The sequence below is a fragment of the Theropithecus gelada genome, chromosome 5 (genome assembly GCF_003255815.1).
Source record: "Theropithecus gelada isolate Dixy chromosome 5, Tgel_1.0, whole genome shotgun sequence".
NCBI lineage: Eukaryota > Metazoa > Chordata > Mammalia > Primates > Cercopithecidae > Theropithecus > Theropithecus gelada.
The window spans coordinates 115,777,916-115,799,119 of NC_037672.1; the positions used below are offsets into that span (position 1 = coordinate 115,777,916).

Consider the following 21,204-nt stretch of genomic DNA (forward strand, 5'->3'; position numbering starts at 1 on the left):
GCTGAGGCAGGGGACTCACTTGAACCCGGGAGGCAGAGGTTGCAGTGAGCCAAGATCGCGCCACTGCACTCCAACATGGCGACAGAGCCAGACTGTGTCTCGAAACAAAAAAGATCCCATAATCTTTATCCTGGTTATCCTCCCTGCTTCCAGGTATCTGTACTATACCTGTTTCCAGGTATCTGTTGTTAACCCAACATCCAGGGTAATCCTTTTACAAATTAAGTCAAAGTACTTTAATTCCTTCTATAGCTCTCCTTTTCAGGCTACGGTCCTTATAGTGGCCTGCAAGGCCTTACATGATTTGGTATCCATCACCTTTGTAACCGCAGCTCCTCTTTTTCGAACTCTCTCATTCTGCAACAGTTGCACTGGCTCCCTTGCTGACAATCTTATTTAAGACCTTTGTGTTGACATGCCCACAAATAGCAACGTGGCTAACTTCTACACTTTAGTTCAGGCTTTGCTCAGATGTTATCTTCTCAATAAGGCCTACCCTGACAACCTTATATAAAATTTCACCCCTTCCTCCCTACCCTGACTCCTGATTCCTATTATTCTGAACTAATCTTTTTTGAACCATAGCACTTATAATCTTATAACTAATTGTATAATTTACTAGTTTTATTAGATCTTTTGTCTTCTCATACTTGAATAAGCTTCTTGAAGGCAAACTATTTGTCTGTTTTCTTTCATCAATGTATCCCCACATCGATGGGTGTAGTCTCTGAAATAATAAATGTTCAATAAATAGTTGTTGAATTAATTAATTTAACAATAAGTAACTGGAAAAGCAAGACAGATGACAGTTTTAACATAGCATATATTCTTATATTTAAGTGCTAGAAAAAAGTATAACTTTTTATAAAAATCAATAAATTTGATTAACAAAAATATATATTTCCCCAATCATACAAAGACTTACAACTGTCTTTCTTCTAAATAACAAAAAATAAATTCAATTTTAAATAATTAAAATTCGCAAAATAATTATTAAATGTAGGACAAAAATAAACCTCTTTTAAATAATAATTACCAGATAATTCTTATAAATTATCCTAACAACAATATCAAAAGGAAGATACTGCCGATTTCCTTCTACAGATGAAGAAACAGGTTTAGAATGGATAGATAACTTTCCCAAGGTCACACAAGTAGCAAAGCCCAGACTTATTTTATACCTAGTATCATTTTTCTTCCTTTACACACAACACCAGTTAAGAGCATGGGCTCTGAGCCAATGAGACTACATTCAAATCCACTCCAAATCTTAGGTTAATTACATTATTTCTCTGTGCCTCAATCTATTCATCTGTAAATTGGCAACAATAATTGTATAGCGCTCATACAATTGTTAGGATTAAATGAGTTAATGAGCACCTAAGTACTCAATAAACATTAGTTATCACCATTATTACTATCTCCCTTAGAGACTATAAATAATTGTAGTCAGGTACCGTGGCTCACACCTGTAATCCCAGCACTTTGGGAGGCTGAGGCAAGCAGATCACCTGAGGTCAGGAGTTCGAGCCCAGCCTGTCCCACATGGGGAAACCCCGTCTCTACTAAAAATACAAAAATTAGCCAGGCTTGGTGGTGTAGGCCTGTAATCCTAGCTACTCAAGTTCTGTTCAGTGCTGTAAAGAATGATGAGTATTTAAACATTCGTATGGCTTTTATGAAATGTAAGTTCTCAATTCCAGAGATCTCTTTCTGGACCTTCTGTTTTCTAAGAAATACTGTCCATTTACATAAATTATCATACTGATAAAAGGGTTTTAAACTAGAGAAATACAAAAGTCACTTATCTGGTTCTATTCTATTTAGTTTTCTATAGTTTTACTTATATAATTAAGAAATAACTACTAAAACATCTTACATATTAAGTTGGAAGGTTTTTTCCATCATTCTTCATTTGGAGATAAAATATATTTATTTTTCTCTCTATAGTGTAAGTATGGCATTTATTTTAAACTTTTTGTTTAAAACTTTACAAAGATGGCAGAAAACAAATCTATAGATCAATCATATTCCTGAATAAAGAGGCACAGTTCTCAGTGCAGTGTTAGCATGCAGAATCCAGAAACAGGTTACAGGTAGAAAATACATGGTGACAGAGCGAACTTTAAAGAGTGAATATGGAAAGGCTGCTTGAGCACTGTCCCAGGAAGGCAGAAATTAATCTATTCTTTTATGACTTTTTAAATAGACTTTTTGAGGCTGTATGATTAGATACTGTAAAACTCACCCAAGCGAAGTGTACATTTCATGAGTTATTCATGGGATTGAAGAGCCATCACGGCAATCTGATATCAGAAGATCTCTGACACCCAGATAGAAGGCTGATAGGGTTCCTCATGCCCATTTGAAGATAAGCCCTGTCCCCAACCCAGCCCCAGTCAACCATTGATCTGTTTTCTGTCACTATAAATTTGCCTTTTCTGAACATTTCATATCAATAGAATCGTACAGTATGTAGTACTTTGTGTCTGGCTTCTTTTCACTTAGTGACATGGTTCTGCATTTCATCTATAGCATGTATCAGCCATAGCATGTATCAGTACTCCTTTCTTAAAAAACTTTTATGTTAAGTTCAGGGGTACATGTGCAAGATGTGCAGGTCTGTTACAAAGGTGAACGTGTTTCATGGCAGTTTGTTGTACAAATTATTTCATCGGCCAGGTACTAAGCCTAGTAACCAATAGTAATTTTTCCTGATCCTCTCTCTCCTCCCACCCTCTGCCCTCAGATAGGCCCAGCGTGTACTGTTCCCCTTTATGTGTCCGTGTGTTCTCATCATTTAACTTAAATTGGAGTATTCTCAAACAGCATCTGAAGTCTTTTATTTTACATTTTTTATTTTTTATTTTTTTGGAGATGCAGTCTCACTCTGTCACCCAGACTGGAGTGCAGTGACACAATCTCAACTCACTGCAACCTCCACCTCCCAGGTTCAAGTGATTCTCGTGACTCAGCCTCCTGAGTAGCTGGGATTACAGGCACCTGACACCATACCTGGCTAATTTTTTTATTTTTTGGTAGAGACAGTGAAGACCTATTCCAGTTATAAATACTAATAGGAATTAGTTTCAAAGTTTGCCATAGAATTTTCTCTGAAATGATTTCCATTATAAAACTTGAAACACAGTCCTACTGTAGCGGGGAGACTTAATTTAAACCTTTTGGCAAAGACAGAGGTAAGAAGTTTCCAAGGCCAAAAGAGTTAGTCATCTTTGCCTTAATATACTAAGCTGCATTCAAAACAGTTTGTCAGTTTTGCTTAAATGTACTACCCTGCATTCATTTTTCCTTCTGTACATTATGTACAATTTCCCAGAATTCTTTTTCACTTTTATCATCCTGGCTTCCTTATTCAACAAATGTTTCACTGAGTGTGTTCCAAAGTAGTACTGCAGGTAAGATGAATATGACTACATTCTTGCCCTCCAGTAGACTGGGCAGAAATATTTTATTTCTCCAACAGAATCATTGTCTAGTTTGATACATATTAACAGTGTATTAACTACTTCAGACAGTAGGAAATGAATTAAATCTCTAATGGATTAATTCAGTATGTTAAAAATCCGTATATCAAGTTCACATATTAAAAAGGTTTGGTGTATTCCAATGGTATGTTTAGAATACGCATCTGGAGAAAGTTGTTCCTTTCTGGTAGAACCTGAAGTTTTCAATATTCACTGTAGATATTTATTCATCATATAAAACTAGAGTCCAGAGGATAGGCTTTTAGAGATACTAGATATGCTGACATTTTCATGTTATTATCCACATATACATTAATACATTCACGCACAATGAACAAATGTATTTAATTCAAAGGGGTTTAAACACATAACTCAATAACAAGGTAACAAATTCAAAGGAGTTCAAACATACACCTAAATAATAGCATAACAGAGCCATCTAGTGGCCGCATAAAAACTTGTTTCATGCGATTTTGTTTTACATAAACGTAAGTTTATCTTCCCTCTGATACAGATATTTATAATGCTTGTGGATAATGGGCCAAAGTAATTTGGAGCTGGGGTACTACAGTAAATGTTTGACATCCTAAGACATCTATAATCTATATTGTGTGGAGAAAAAGGAGAATTTTAACAAGTGATCATTAAATTTTCAAATTATCTTAATACGTATGGGATGAAAGCATTAGATTCTTTTTAATTGTTAGTTTACGAATACTCCAAAACAACATTTTCTCTTTTAATATGCCATATTAAATGTTAAAATAAACAACAATCTTCTTTTGCATAAAGGCAAGTAAGCCAAAAAAAAAAAAAAAATCCTCACTAGGAAATAGATTAAAGCAAGGACCACAAGCCATCTTGGAAAGAAAGACAGAAACAAAATCAAGCTTTTCAGATGTTAAATATTTAATGAAACACAAGTGCAGAATCTCACTGACATGCAATTTTCTACAACCAAGTCAGGCATTCACTCTTAAAGTCCTGGAGGCCAGTTTGAGATCATAGAACACATGGGCATTTCCAACTTTTCAGGCTAAACTACAAAAGGTTCACCATGTTGCTTGCCAAACTTTTCAATAAATTTATATTATAAATGTTTCACAACATCAAACACTTACTCTGAAATCCCAGCTCCAAAATTCTTGGATCACCATCACCTCAAAATTCATGGATCCAACTTAAACCACATTTTCAATGTCCCTCGCTGTTCTCAAGTATTAGCATCTCTTCTTGTCTAACATAAATGCTATGGTAAATCAATATAACCAGTCCCTTGCATGCATTCCTTTTCCCTTCTCTCACTTTGCTCACTCTCTTGGCAAACTACAACTTGGTTAACTCCAACTCCCTGTCAGCTCCATACCAGCACCTATGCAGTTGAGCATGATGAAGAGAAAATACGCAATCACGCTAGAGATTTGACTTTGAATTCATTACAAGAACTCGAGAAAGCTCCTAATGTGACCAGGGAAACCTACTGGATTTGATGAACTCCTTGGGAAATGAGATGGGATCTAGTGCACAAAAGTAGGGGTTGCCCTAAGATAATAGTTTAGGCAGTTCATCTACAGAAATAGGAGTACATGGGTACAGGTGCTTGTGGATGAGTGGTGCTGCGAACTTTGAATGCTCTCATCTACTAATTTTTTTTCTTCTGGGGTAATAGAAAACCAGGCCATCAACTGAGAGTGAGGATCGGGGAGACAGTATTGGAGATTCGAGGAGAGGGGAAAAAATATAATTAGGAGATGGCATCAATAGACTTTGAAAAGTAGTAGGTTTTTTAAAATTATAATTCCTACCTTCCAAACACTTCTCATCTTCTGTGCTCTGTTTTTCTCTACAGCACTTATTGACTTTAACATACCATATGATTTACATGTTGTGATTGGTTTCTACTTCAGTTTAGCTAAGCTAGCCCTACATTTCCCTTCCCTTCCCTTCCCTGAATAACTCCAGCTTTGAAAAGTCCACAGGAGACATTTTGTATGAGACTTGGTAAATGAAACTAAAGCAGCATACACTTTTGACACTTGGAAGGTCAGTATAGGGCATGAGGCAATGTTGCAGATCATGCAAGATATCACTTATCTGCTAACTCGTCTTATAAGTGTGGGGCAGTAGTCAGATCTATAGCTTCTTCAGTCATCCCAGATCTTCTGTTTCAACTTCAACAACCTCCAAGTCTGTGACAAAGGGCATCAGCTTCTCTTGCAGATCACCCCCATCATCAAAGCTAAACTCTTGAAACCAGGAAGAGATTAGTCCTGATTCTAGTTCATTCTCATGGATTATAGCTCATTCTTGTAGATGCCAATTTTCCTTGGTCCCCCCACTCCACAATTGTATAAGCTCAGATTCTACATATATGATTTTAATCATATGTAGTATGTTCTGATTCTGATAGAACTCTAACACTCTTATTTGCATCTACTTTCTGCTAAAATGTAAGCTCCATGAAATTTTTTAAAATTCCATTTTGTTTAGTATTTCTAGCCACAGCATCTATGACAGGACCTGGAATATAGTAGAAACTCATTATTTATTGATGAGAATTTTTTTTATTGTACAGTACAAAGAATAAGTATTAAGGACAGCAAAAATGAGACGAGACCAGTATTTTCTAATGTTCTAAAAGAAAGATTACTATAAAAAATAATAAGAACTGAGATGTATCTTAAAGGATGGGTAGGAAGAATTGAAAATATATTCTATTCTATGAAATAGCATGAACAAAAATAGGAATGAGCATGCTAAGTGTAACATACATTCTATGTTGCCCTGGGATGAGGACTTTTACCTGATAATTGGTAGGAAAGCCATTACACTTTCTGTAACAAGTGCTTAACATGTATAAAATATTTCAGGAAATATAATTTTTCATTAATATACTCAGTTAATTGGAAGAGAGAATTAGAACTGTGGGGAGACAGCTCAGACATGTTATCGTAGATTAGCAGTGTGATATGGTTTGGATTTGGATTTGTGTCCCCGCCCAATGTCGAACTGTAATCCCCAGTGTTGGAGGAGAGGCCTGGTGGGAGGTAACTGGATCATTGATTCCCCCTTGGGGTTCTTGTGATAGTGAGTTTTCACGAGATCTGGTTATTTAAGTGTGTAGCACCTCCCTCTGCTCTCTCTTCCTCCTCTTCTGCCCATGTAGGATGTGCCTGCTTCCCCTGCCACCATGACTGAATGTTTCCTGAGGCCTCCCCAGCCATGCTTCCTGTACAGACTATGGAACCATGAGCCAATTAAACTTCTTTTCTTTACAAATTACCCAGTCTCAGGTAGTTCTTTATAGCAATGTGAGATCAGACTAATGCACAGTGTAACAATAGAGAAAAGGTAGCTATAAAAATAATGTAAACAGTTGTAACTTGGCCACGGTAGAAATCATTAGTGCTATAATAATATATTGAAATATTTCTGATTATCTTCCTTCTAAGCACACAGTAGGATTCCATTTCCCCAGGCTTTTGGATTTAGGTGTGGCCATGGAACTTGCTTTAGTCCATAAAATATGAGTCAATGTAACATATGTCACATCAGAATGGAATCCTTTAAGAACATAATAACAATTTCCCTTCTCCCTTTATGTTGCCTAGAACCATTACAAATGGTGAAGGCCTCATTAGCCTGGTCTCTAAAATGAACATGAGCATGACAAGAAACAAACCTCTGTTGTTTTAAGCCACAGAGATTTTGGATCTTTTATAACTGCAACACAACTTCATCCATCCTGACTGTGACATTTTTAAAATATGTCAACAAAATTCTATACTCCCCTCAAGATGGGGCTTTATTTCCCTCCCCTTGAATGTGAGCTGGCATTAATAACTGACTTCTAACAAGTGATGGTGTAACAAGTAACTTTCTAGACTAGGCCATAATAAAAAGCACTGGGGCTTCCTCTCTTGCGTCACTCACTCTGAGGAAAGCCAGCTGCCATGAGAATCATGAGGACAGTCAAGCAGCCCTATGGAGAGATTCACATGCTGAGGAACTCAGACTTCCTGCCAACAATAAGCATTACCTTGCTAGGTCTGTGAATGAGTCACCTTGAAAGAGAATCCTGCAGCACCAGCTTCAGTGAAGCCTTCAGATGGCTGCAACCCCAGTCAACATCCCGACTGCAACCTCACAGGAGACACTGAGCCAGTTAAGCTGCTCTTAGATTCCTGACCCATAAAAACTGAGATAGTGAGTGCTTATTTTTTTAAGCTACTATGCTTTAGGCTAATTTGATACACAGCAATCAATAACTAATACATTGGTTGATTCAAAAATATATCAAATAGTGAAAATAGAGGATGGGGAAAAATAAAAACTAATTCCTTTGCTTTGAACTTTGAATAATTTGGAAAACATTGTAATGGCACTAACTGTAAGTTACCCAATTATATTCTCAAGTCTTGAGGCAAAGGCCATGTCTACTCAATAAACATTTGCTGGAGTCTAGTAAATGTTTAACAACTGAATAAGATGTTCAGAACTGACAAGAATATTTTAATATAGATAGGAGGGAACGTCCATCTCCTCTCTTTTGGACACTATGCCTTTTTTAACACTAGATCATACTGCAGTACACTATACTTTTATTACTGCAGCAAAACCAATTTTTATAGCAGAAGTATCAAGCTGCTAGTATACACTGGAAGTTTAGATTTCCTAAGTGTTTTAAGATGAAAATAAGTCCACGGGTTATTACCTCGCTGTATTTTCTCCTATTCATCTCAGCATTCATATGACAGATGTGCCATTCTACGCTAAATTTGTTTTTCTGATGACTACCAGTTTCAACACTAAACCACAAAAGGAAAAAAGATACAGTGCATGGAAAAGCATTGTTGAAGAATAAATATTCTACAATGAACTGTTCACTCCATGTATCAAAAGTAGAACTGAAATATTACCTAGCCATCATTTGATCAGTTCTAACAGGTTCACCTTGCACTCTGTCTTTAAAATCCTTAGGCTGGGCGTAGTGGCTGGCACCTGCAATCCCCAGCACTTTGGTAGGCCGAGGAAGGTGGATCACTTGAGCCCAGGAGCACAGAAGATCATCCTGGGCAATATAGTGAGACCTTGTCTTTCAAAAAAAAAACCTTAAAAAAAATTAGCCAAGTATGGTGGCACACATCTGGCAGGAGACTCGCTTGAGCCTAGGAGGTTGCACTGAGCCAAGATCATGCCACTGCACTCCAGGCTAGGCAACGGAGCAAGAATGTTTCTAAAAAAATAAATACATAAATACATAAAATAAAATCCTTAAGCCAACCATCATTTACCAACCCATTTTTAACTCTTCTATTTGTTACCACATTGTCTCTTCTGAATATTCCTTTGAATACAGTTAAATTCATTGGGTTTGATCTCAAGTCAAACATAGAAATACTGTCATCTCAGCCACAGATTTCACACTAAAGTACATAGAAACCACTACTAAATCACTACTTTGTGTTAAAATGAAAGTATAATAGACGGTAAGGTTATAATTGCTTTTTTAAGTTAAACTTTTACATTTACAGAAAATTTGCAAAAATGGAATCCCCACACACCCCTCATCCAATTTCCCCTACTGTTAATATCTTACAATACCATGGTATATCTTTTACAATTAAGACATCAATATTGGCACTATTACCTAAATTCCACACTTCATTCAGATTCACTAGTTTTCCATTAATGTCCTTTTTCTGCTGGAGATCCCAGCCAGTATATCACATTACATTTAGTCACTATGTATCATTTGCTCTGGTATAATAGTTTCTCAGACTTTTCTTGTTTTTGAGTACTGATTAGGTAATTTGCAAAATGTACATCAGTTTGGTTTTGTGTGGCTTTTTTCTCATGGTTAGTCTAGGGTATGGGCTTTGAGGAAGAAAAACATGGAGGTGAAGTGTCCTCATCACATGGTAACAGAGTACACATTATCAACATGCCGTATCACTGATGTTAAATACCGATCACCTGGACTCTGTAATGCTTGCCACTTTTCACCAAAGTTCTGCTTTCTCCCCTTTCCTTACTCTACCCTTTGAAAGCAAGTTACTAAGCACAGCCTACAATAAAGTTGGTGTTTGGATCAGAAAGGGGAATTAAACTCCATCTCCTGGAGAGAAATGGTTTTTTTTTTTTTTTTTGAGGCGGAATCTGGCTCTGTCGCCCAGGCTGGACTGCAGTGGCCAGATCTCAGCTCACTGCAAGCTCCGCCTCCCGGGTTTACGCCGTTCTCCTGCCTCAGCCTCCGGAGTAGCTGGGACTACAGGCACCCGCCACCTCACCCGGCTAGTTTTTTGTATTTCTTAGTAGAGATGGGGTTTCACAGTGTTAGCCAGGATGGTCTCGATCTCCTGACCTCGTGATCCACCCGTCTCGGCCTCCCAAAGTGCTGGGATTACAGGCTTGAGCCACCGCGCCCGGCCGAGAAATGGTTTTTTAAAGTAAACATAAAATCTTCTGGATTTCAGAAACATATTGAGTACTTCAAAGCATTCAGTAATGCAATTGACTGTTCATATAATGAAAGTCGTTCTGCTAGGCACTTTAAATAAGAATTGGACATAGTCCTTCACCGCAGTTTATAATAAAGGCACCACAAGAAAAATGTGAGTTAAGTACTATAGTATGTTAAAAAAAAAAAAAAAGGAAAAAAACAAATTCAGTTGAAGCAATGAAAATTTCCATCGAACAAGTGATATTTGAGGAAAGCACTCTAAGCTGAGTAGAATTTTGACAGATAAAAATAGATGAGAATGCAGTCAAGATGGAGACAAGATCATAAAATATAGGGGTAGAAAAGAACAGATTTTCTAAAGTCCAGTTTCAGACAAAACACAAAGTTCTACTCAAAGGCCAGGATACACAGGTGCACACAAGCGTGCATGCACACATGCTGTCATTCATGTTCATTGGTGTTCTAACAGCTTAAGCCAATGGAAACATTAATTTCAAATCTTCAATCAGACTTTTTACGTTAGCATAAATGAATGGTATTTTGGGCCAAACTGTGCTTCCCAAAATTCGTATGTAGAAGCCCTCAGACTTTTCTTGTTTTTGAGTACAGATTAGGTAATTTGTAAAATGTACATCAGTATCTCTGAATATGACTGTATTTGGAGATGCGGTCTCTAAAGAGGTAAATAAGGTTAAACGACTTTATTAGGGTGGGCCCTAATCCAATTCAGCCAGTGTCCTTTTAAGAAGAGGCAATTGAGACAGACAGGTTCAAAAAGAAAACGATATTAAGATACCGGGAAAAGACTGCCATACACAAGCCAAGGAGAGAGCCCTCAGAAGAAACAATGTAATGACACCTTGATCTCAGACTTCCAACCGACAGAACTGTGACAAGTTTCTGTTGTTTAAGCCACCCGGTCTGCGGTATTTTGTTATGAGAGTCCTAGCAAACTAATATAGATAATGATTTAGATTTAAATAAAATGTAACTGGGCGGAACTCCCTCCTGTGATTCAGTATGCAAGCCTTGTTACTGAATAGTTCTTTTTGGTTCATTAGTGGAATTGAGTGAAACAAGGAGACAAAGTAAGATAGGTGAAATATGGTGAGCCTTAGAAGCAGCCCTATTATCTCAAATAAAATTGTGTCTCCTATAAGCTTGTCCATTCCAAACCGAATGGCAATTATTGCTCTCATTAAATCTTTCCCCCAAAAAGTATGTAATGACTTCATGTTTTTGTAGATCTCCACTGTACTTTATTCACCCGACTTGATACCTTTCTCCTTAACAGCAATTGCTACAATGTGCTGCTCCAAATGGTCCAGCACTAAGTAAAAACTTCACCTGGTTTGTTTCATACAGGAGGAAAACGAAAACAGAAAAGAAATTCAGTGTTCTTTTAAAAGCACGTGTCTAACAAAACTATTCCTAAAGGCTGGAAATTCCACTTTACAGTGGCGGTAGCCGTATTTCATTGCATCCTCCAGGCAATGTACAGCGGGTGAGGTAAGACTGAGGCGTCCCGCTTTCCGGAATTAAGAGTCCAAGGGCGGCCAGAAGTGGGCAACAAACTGTGGGTCAGGGTCAGACTGAAACATGGGAAACATGCACATGCTCATGAAACCGGGTGTCTCCTAGGCTCATCGGGTCTAACCTTCTTTTATTTTTTTTGAGATGGAAACTCGCTCTGTCGCCCAGGCTGGAATGCAGTGGCGCGATCTGAGCTCACCATAACCTCCGCCTACCGGGCTCAAGCGATTCTCCCACCTCAACCTCCCGAGTAGCCGGGACTACAGGCGTTCACCACCACACCCGGCTAACTTTTGTGTTTTTAGTAGAGACGGGGTTTCGCCATGTTGGCCTGGCTGGTCTCCAACTCCTGACCTCAAGTGATCCGCCCGCCTCGGCCTCCCAAAGTTCTGGAATCATAGACGTGAGCCACAGCGTTCGGCCCCTTTTTCTAATATTGTCTAAAATAAGTATCCTAAACAGGAAACACCAAAAGATCTCCTCGCTTCCGTCACCTACACGGGTAAGCGTCATGATTTTTCGCTATCGCGAGAACCTTTTGGCTCTCGTATGTGCGCATGCGTCTGGATCCGGAGCGAGGTGACCCGCTTAGACGTGGACGAAGGGCGGGGAAGAGGGTAAAGGAGCCCGGGAGGAGGTGGCCGACGGAACAGGTGGAGCCGAGGCGGGGCTGGGCGGGGCGGAGAGTGAAACAACATAGGCTCCGCCCCTCGCGGCGCTTCCCCCGGAATAGCGTCATCAGTTCTATAAGAGAGCGTGTGCCGAAGGCCTCAGCCTTTCATGTTCGGGAAGCGTCGGGGTTAGGTGAAAGTACCTAGTTGTCTTTCGTACGTTAAAATGATAATTGGGCTGAAACTTACTGCCTTACCTAAAAGGCAGCGCAGTCAGGATATTGGTAGGTCGGGGGGCAGCTTTGGAAACCCGTAAGTTTACAAGCATGCGCGGACTTGAGTGCTCATTAGGTCGCGGGGCGGCCACGTGCAGCCCTGGACCCTGAATCCCGGCGTGCGTGGGCCGTGGGCCCTCGGGGAAAGGTTCCGTGCGCCCGGGGACTCCGGTGAAGCCTGTTTCGCTGTCGGTGTCATGTGGCCATCTTGAGTCTATTCTGTCGCTCTTGTGCCATAGCACCCCAAGAACCGTCAGTTTGAGCCAGATGGTGAGTAAATAACCTGTAGCAGTTTGCTTGCTGGTTAATTCTGGATTGTGAATCTCCATGTATCTTTGGGACCTGTCAGCTGTGGCAGTCTCCCTTCCTAGCCATGGAAGAGCATATTCTTGTTTATTGGCAAAGCTGTCACCATTTAATTGGTATCAGATTCTGACTTGCACAAGTAACATTATTCACTGCTAAAAACCTGGAGGGTGCCGGATTATTGGGCGAACTTTTCTAAACCGTTGTTCAAATGTTTCTAGGAAGCTGAGCTGAACACATTACGATGGATGATGGAAACATAAGGTACATTTTTTTTTTCATATTCCTGAGTTAATCTGAAACGCCTTAGCGCCAGGACGTTGGAAAGCTAAAGCTGGCCCGTTTTGCTGGCTTTTGTAGTTTAAGAGTTACCAACCAACTGAATTAGCTGATAAGATCTCAGAACAGTGGGGTAAGTACACAGCTCGGAGTTTTATAATGTTTTTTTTTTTCTCTTGCAGACTATCAAGAAATCCGAAGTGGTAATGGGCAAAGTCTGTTCAGCATTCGGCAATGGATTTATCTTAGTTGGGGAAACGGTGTTCCAAATAATGTTCTGGAAGTTATCAGGATACCTATTTTGAATATAGGACTGAATTTTTTAAAGTAATATTTAAGGTGGTCCTTGATAATTAAATAAAATGCTTAATTCATGTGGCTACTCATTGTTCCTTGACTGAGTGATTAATAGACGGAAAAGTAGTTAATACCTCCTGTTTAATGTTACGCGTTCATGTGGAAGTAGTGTGAATGAGTACAGTTCTAAGGTTATTGCAGCCTTTGTGAAAAATGTAAAATATAAAAATTACCAGGTTACCCCCAGGGGAGAGAACAGTCTTTTTAAACCATACAAAAATTTAAGGCAGCTATACAAGGTGAAAAATTATGTACTTTATTTACACAGATATGCACAGAACACGTGTATCTTTCAAGTCACAAGACGGTTATAGTAAAAGCATGTTATATGAACCATGTATTCTTCAGAATTGAGCAAATTGCAGGCTGTTTACTGCCTTTTAGGTTTGTCGGTCCCTGATCTACTTGAAACATTGATGTTGCTTGCTCCAGCACTGTAGTTTAATTATAAGGGCAGCCCGTGAGAAAGTTTCAATAGACATTTTTCTCACCTATATTGCACGTTTTTCTGAAGCCCTTGTGCAAGTGTGTGTGCCATATGTAGCTCTATTTACATACAAACGCTGCTTTAAAAGTTTATCAAAATCATGAGTTTTTACAAAAGTTTTTAATGCTCTTCTGCATTATATGCAGCATTTCAAATCTGCAAAATAGTAAAACTATAAAGCACCTTTAGATTTGCACCAGTTATTACAGAAATGGGCATTTGTGAAAAGGATGTAATTTGATGTAGAAGGGTAAAGTCCTTTAATGACTGGCATTCAAGAGGATTACTTAAAACCATCCGAAAGTTCATGCTAACCTTTTACCTATATTTATACAACTTGGGACCTGGGGAAGGATCTATGACATTGAAGTATCTTGAGTGTGCCTTTTAAATTTGAGCATTACTGCTAAGAATGTTCTGTAAAGGTGCATAGTTAAGCAGCTATCCCTTAACTCAGAAATAGCCACAGAGAAACCAGTCCTTCAGGTGGGAGAACCATGGGGGAAAAATCCAGCATTGGGACTCCTTTTTGTGGAGTTTGGAATCAGTGTTTCACCAACGACTCACTTTGAGGCAAGCCTGTTTTCCCCTATTTGAAAACAAGGGCTGCTACTGAAAGATCCTACTGGCCTTTTGCAACTTGTCAGTGATGTTCAAAGCTGCCTAATGCGGTGCCTGGCATATGTTATAACTGCTGTATGCATTAAAACAATTGAAAAGTTATTAGAACTTTTCAATGTATAGGCCAGGAAAGCATTTTGACTAGCATATTTTAAGATTGAATTGTATCAGGTTGGTCTTGGGGAAACCTGCAGGTATAAGTCAGTTACAGGGAAGTGTCAGTAGGTGGCACTCTTACATCATGGTCGGGGAACGTGGACTATGATGCTAACTAAGGAAGAGTTAACATTTAATTCTAAGTTAAATCTGAAGTGCTTGTTAAAAGCAAATATAGTAGATATGTTAAATGTGTTGGATAAACTAGGTTGTATGTCCAACTGGCATTTTGTTACCAGAAATCCTTTCAAATCTTGCTAGTTTGTATACACTGTAGGTAAAGTATTTTTATCTTATGGTTTCTGAAGCACTTGGTACTCAACAAGGATACTTGTTTCCAAATATCAGATCACTTTGAGAATCTATTGTGACAGGCAAATGTCCTTGAGGCTTACTACTCCTATTCAGGCCTAAAAGTTGGTAGTGGAATTCCTTAACCATTGATTTCCTCACTTGGCAAAGGTTACAGAGAAGATGATTTCTTGTCAAGTATTTTGAAAAGCTCTAAGCATAAATATGCCACTCTTAGGAGTGTAGTAAAGGGTACCGCATTTATGTCAAATGTGGGTATTTAATATGAATTCAGACACCACCGATTAACTTATAAGGGGTTCTCAATTCAGTTGTAAAAATGATCTTTTGTGAAATCAGCATAGAATGATTCTGAGAAATAGGGATAGATTAAGCTTAGAATAAGTCACTCCAGTGAAATTAGGATAGACAACAAAGTTCATTTAAGGATTGTCACTTCCACTACACTGAGGTCTCTGAAAATGTTCACAAATTCTCAAAAGCAACAGGGGGTGCACAATTTTTTACCACAACCCAAAGCAAAAACGTGGATCTCCCCATTTGTTGTCATCTCTGCTGAGTGCTAATAGTGGGGATTCAAAGTTTTCCATCTGTTTAAATGCTGCTTTGAAGTTTCCATGAAGAATTACAGTTTGGTGACACTTTTTATCCAAGGTACAAAGGCTGAGACTTTGGTATAAACACCAGGAGAATCCTTGACTCCACAGCCATACCCCCAGGAGGTCACCCCATATACCGCCCAGCTCTCTCCGGGCCGTTCACACATGAGTGGTCCTCCGCTGTCTCCCTGGCAGCTGTCCACGCGTTTGTGTTCATGGAGGTTTCCAGCACAGAGCATTCTCCCTGTAAACCGACCCTTATAACGTTCTTCACAAAACCTCTTAGGAAGTAAGGGAATGGCTGCTTGTTGTAGTGTTCTTGAATAGGCTCGTCCTACTCAGACCAAACATCTGATTAGTGGCATTCCGGATAACCATCACAACATTTAACAGTTACCGAGCATGTAATAGTCATGAAAATAAAATCCCTGTTGTGGCATTAGTATAGTTTAAAATGAGCAATGACTGGTATTTTTAATGTTGACACAATCTTAACCTTTACAAATTTACTTTTCAGTACTGAATTGTCTGAGGAATAATGAATAACATCTATGGATTTTTAGAGTAAGGTGACCTAAAGAAAGCACATTTGTGTAGGCATTCATATTTGAATTCTGTATATCAAAAAGCATAGAATGCATTCATGCTGGTTTCACATTAGCACATCAATTCATGTCTACTTCACTGAATTAAACTGAGTTCTCAGTTTATGCTAAAGTTCTCAGAACCAACAATACCTACAGAATATAAGTCTTGATTACATGCATGCATTTCACACTAAGCAAAATTTCTCCAAATAAGTGAACCCATTTAAGATCTTACTGCCCATTGCACACCCAAATATGTGGATAATACCAGAGAAAAGTCCCTGCTTTTTTTTTTCGATTGTGCCTTACCTGTGTCACCCCATCCTGTTATGTAACAGTTGGATGCTGTTTTCTGTGGCCTCTCTCTCCAGAATGGTAAACAGGCTGGCAAAACGTGGCTGCTGAATCTGGCACACTGCTCTTCTGGTCCTTGTAATCTAACCAGGGCTATGTCATAATCACTGCTGTCGGGTCGATACTCTCGATGAATCACAATCTGTTGAACTCCAATTTCTTCCTCAAACTCCTCTGGTACCAGAGTATGGTAATCGCCAACCCTAACAGCATAGTTCCTAGTGCTGTTGCCATACCTGAGAGGCAGAGAGTACTAATGAGACATTTGCTTCAGATAGTGAAAATTACTGATTGTCAAGAAGGAAGACTAATGAAGATACAAGCCTTTCTTCCAAATCATCAGCCCCTTTTGTAAATTCAACCTTTCTTTCCATTTATCTGACCCACCATTCCTGATCCTCTACTGTGAACCCATTGTCATAACCTCTTGTCTTCATTTCACTGTGTAATCTGTTCTCCAAGAAGGAGCAAATGTGGAGGATGAGTGGAAAATAAAGACTAATCATTAACCTGTCATTTCCCGAATGAAAGGGATCAAAACTGGAATAGGTCAAAATTATTGTCCTGTGTTTGCCATTTTTGTTGCTCTGTTATTTCCAAGATTGTTAGTTTGTCATGAAGTTCTGTGAGGGCAGAAACTAACTTTGTGTCCATCAAAGTACTTAGTACAGACCACTTCACTCCTGCAAGGTGGACGTAAACTCCTTCCCTTCCCTCTAAAGTGAATGCAAACCCAAACTCTACTTTCAGATCAACATATATTCATTCTATCCTTTCCTCTCTTTTAAATCTTTATTCAGATGTCACCTCAATGAAGACTACTTTGACACCCTCATATTTAAAATTGCAACCCATCTTTCTTTGTCCTCCCATCATTGAACACTCCCAATGTCATTCATCTGCTCGACTTTTCCTCTTTTTTAAGCATCACTTTCTAACAAAACTATCTAGTTTACTATTTATTGCATTTATTCTCCTCCCTGCTTGAGTCAAAGCTATTCCAGGTCAGAGGTATCTTTGTTGTGTTCACTGATTAAAACACCTAGAATAGCGTTGTGCCTTTAGGAATGCAAAAAATGGTTGATTTAAATTAGTGAATGTGTATTGTTTATACTTTTTTCCATATTCCATTAAAATAGAAACAATATTTATCAGATGGATAGTTCTCAGTCCATTTTTCAACCATCATACTTTAATTCTGATACTGAACCCACCTAAAGCAGGGTTTCTCAACCTCAAAACCTATTAACATTTTGGACCAGGTAATTCTCTGTTGTGAGGGCTGTCCTGTGCGTTATAGTGTGTTTAAAAGCATCCCTGGCCCCTATTCACTAGATGCCACTGGTACATGGTACACATACCCTCCATCCCCAGTTGTGATTACCAAAACTGTCTCCAGACATAGTCACATGTTCCCTGTTAAGCAAACTGCCCCCATTTGAGAACCTCTGACCTAGAATGTATGACACAACCCATCAACCCATCTCCTAGTTACTACCTCTTTTTCACGGAAGACTAGAGCACCATGCTCATTGCATCCCACTACTTAGAACATTCTTATAAGACTTAATTTCCAATAACTTTTCCTTTGTAGTTCCTTGAGTTAGTCATCTGCAATGAGTGTATTCTCCACCTCATCTCAGCCATCCACTTACAATGTAAGACCTAGACTTTGTATTCACCAGATAACCACACACCTCTGAAATCTTGATTTCACGCATACCATATTTCTGCCTTCCGTTTTTACAGCGCTAAAATCCTTCAAACCCGTTGGACTTCTATCCTTTGGCCCCACTATTTTTTCATTTCAATCTTTTATGATTTCCTTTATTATCTGGCTTGGATTCCACCATCTGCCCATTACAACAATCACTCTTGCAAAACTACCCTGCTTGTCTTTTACCTGCCAAAACTCCAGCCCTTGTTTCATCAACTCTACCTATTTTGTGCTGGCATCTAACTGTTAAAGGGGAAAAGCACGCATATAACAACTGTCACCTTAATTTTTTTTTTTTTAACCAAAACTTGGGTCTTTTATTGTTTACAAGACCTGTACTTGAATGTGAACTTAGAAGAGTTGGTATTCAGAAGCTTGGCATTTTCTAGTGTCTATTTAAAATAAAACTTCCCACTTCTATAAAATTACTGGAGGTTATGAGATGCCTCAATATTCTAATATCCTTAAGTAGGGCTCTGACCATGTTATATATATAATTAACTGTCAGTGCTCAAAAACTAAACAGTGCAATAAAGATGATTTGGCTTATACAGCCACCTACTATTGATCTTTAATATTAATAGTTTGTGATTTGAGACTCAATCTTAAATCATCACGTATCTTTAAAGTTCAGAGGCTTTTTAATATATTGTGCCTAAAGTATATGCTCTTATAGCTTCCTTGAAAATTTAAGTAAAATTTAGGATTATTTCACATACTGAAACTGTAAAAAGTAAAAGGTATGGAGAGTAATCAAGTACTTATTCTCACTTCTACTTTCTGTGTGCTAATAATATCGCTAGTATATTCAGTAAATTTTATTAACAGTATACGTATTTAAAGTAAAACCCCAAGTGATGTAACACTTTTCCCACAAGAATTATTGTAAATACACCCTTGAAAGTACTGCTGAAATGTTGCATTTATCTTTTTAATGGAATTTAAGAAATTATCTAGAGCTGTAGTGTCCGATATGGTAGCCACTAGCTAACTGTGGTTATTGCAGCACTTGAAATATGGTTAGTCCGAATTAAGATATGCTGAAAGTACAAAATACACAGAATTTTGAATACTTAGTATGAAAAAATACTAAAATATTGTCCCTATAGATAATAAGAATATTAAATATCTCAATTTTTCTATTAGTTACGTTTTGCAATGATAATATTTGAGATATACTAGGTTAAATATATTATTTAAAATAATTTGACCTGTTTGAGTTTTTATCTTTTTTATCTTTTTTTTTTTTCTTTGAGACAGGAATTCACTCTGTTTTAAGTCTTATTGCAACAATATTTTCCATTCTGTAAGAAACAGCTGTGATGCTTGGCTAAAATAATCTTTGCAGCTAAACTGGCTGTTTAAATCTATTCCGCAATATCTATAAAAATTGAGTCTTCAACCAGTAAGCAAAGAAACAGGACATTACTACCACGGGCAATTTATTTTTAAAATAATATCAGTGTTAAAAGCCCTGGGCAATCTTGCCTTAGTATGTCATTTCATGCCAAGACTATTGCAATAGTCACCTGAATGGCCTTGCTGCTTCAAGTTTTAACTTTTTCAACCCATCCCTCATGCTGCCACCAGAGTGATGTTTCTGCCTGATAATATAACTGCTTCTGAGTACCCTTCAGGGGATCCCCAATCTATGTGAAATTCAAATTCCTTAAATGATACACAAATCCATCTAAGAACTGGTCCTTGGTCCCCTCTCTGACACCAGTCTGGCCCCTGTGCTCCTGTCATTTAAACCGTTTGAAGAGTTGTCTTACAAACCTGTCATTATCCAAACTATGTGCAATGTTGTTTCCCTCATCCCCTCTATCCTAATATGGCAAAAACTGGTTTTGTCCTGTTCAAGTCAGAGATCTCCTAGGAGGCTCCTCCTAATCCTCTGTTCTCCTGAAAGCTAGCCAATCCTTTTGAACACTCTGAATGCACATGTAACAGTTTCTAGGACTTAATTAAAGGCTCCTCAAGGGCAAGGACCATGTCATGATCACTACTGTATCCTTAGCACCCAGCAAAGTGCTTGGCACAGAGAAATGTATATTGAATGAGTTATTTTGAAAGACATTCATGTCCTCATACATACACTCTCATCCCTAACTTACTGAAATTAAAAAGAGATCTTACCAATTACCATATTATAACAAAACTATCAAAAAAAGTTTCTATTTCATATAAAAATCTCCATGAAAATCCAATGTTCTTGTTAATGCTGGCTGTTTATCAGAATCACTTATACCACTTTAAAAAATATAAATGCCCAAGCCATACAATCTCTGAGAATATAAATTAATACAGCTGGTGTAGGATCATAGGTGGTTCAGATACACAGTCAGACTTGGGAACCACTGAACCAAAGACTCAAAAGTGTGGGCATAACTCCTGCCCATACATGCCCAGAATTTCACTGAAGTAAGCATCCTAAGAGATTACTAATAGATACCAAAATGCAAAAAGCATACATGTTCCATACATACACTGTGTTCTTGGATCAAGCAGATTTTGGCAGGTAAACACCAGAATTTGTATGCTCACCAATCAGCAGTTAACATTAAACTGAGAATAAAAATATTTACCTAACAAAAAAGGCAAACAGCACCATTCTTGTCAAAATGAAGTTCTTTGTTAGTTCATATGTATATATGGAATACACACACTTTTTTTATTTTCTTTTTTGAGACAAGGGTTCACTCTGTTGCCCAGGCTGGAGTGCAGTGGTGCGATCATGGCTCACTGCGAGCCTTGATCTCCTAGGCTCAAGCCATCCTCCTGCCTCAGCCACTCAAGCAGCTGGGACCACAAGTGCATGCCACCATGCTCAACTAATTTTCAAAAATTATTTTTTGTAGAGATAGGGTCTCACTATGTTACCTAGCTTGGCCTCAAACTCCTGGGCTCAAGCGATCTGCTTGCCTTGGCCTCCCGAAGTGCTGAGATTATAGGTACTGCACCCTGCCAGTACCTATACTTTTAAAGTTGTCCTAATTTAGGGAAATGTACCAGCTAAACCTAAGCATGGAGTCTCACACTCCTTTAACTCCAATTATTCT

The 21,204-nt window shown here is 38.4% G+C and overlaps 1 protein-coding gene, 1 long non-coding RNA gene and 1 other non-coding gene across 3 annotated transcripts in view; 2 read left to right on the forward strand and 1 right to left on the reverse strand.

The window, feature by feature from the left end:
• The first annotated feature begins 12,264 nt into the window (after positions 1-12,264).
• Positions 12,265-13,334, forward strand: LOC112625427. Its single transcript, XR_003119589.1, has 3 exons — positions 12,265-12,291; positions 12,895-12,937; positions 13,135-13,334. It is a non-coding gene; the product is annotated as an uncharacterized LOC112625427 (long non-coding RNA).
• Positions 12,691-12,821, forward strand: LOC112625613. Its single transcript, XR_003119694.1, has one exon. It is a non-coding gene; the product is annotated as a small nucleolar RNA SNORA24 (small nucleolar RNA).
• Positions 13,335-13,542: 208 nt separating the features above from the next.
• The window catches only part of PRSS12 (serine protease 12), a 74,248-nt gene continuing 66,586 nt past the window's right edge, over positions 13,543-21,204 (reverse strand). Inside the window, exons 12-13 of the mRNA XM_025386617.1 lie at positions 16,381-16,661; positions 13,543-15,818 (exon numbers count right to left, since the gene is read on the reverse strand). Coding sequence (XP_025242402.1) covers positions 15,511-15,818; positions 16,381-16,661 — 589 coding nt within the window. The 3' untranslated portion in view covers positions 13,543-15,510. The remainder of the gene's footprint in view (positions 15,819-16,380; positions 16,662-21,204) is intronic.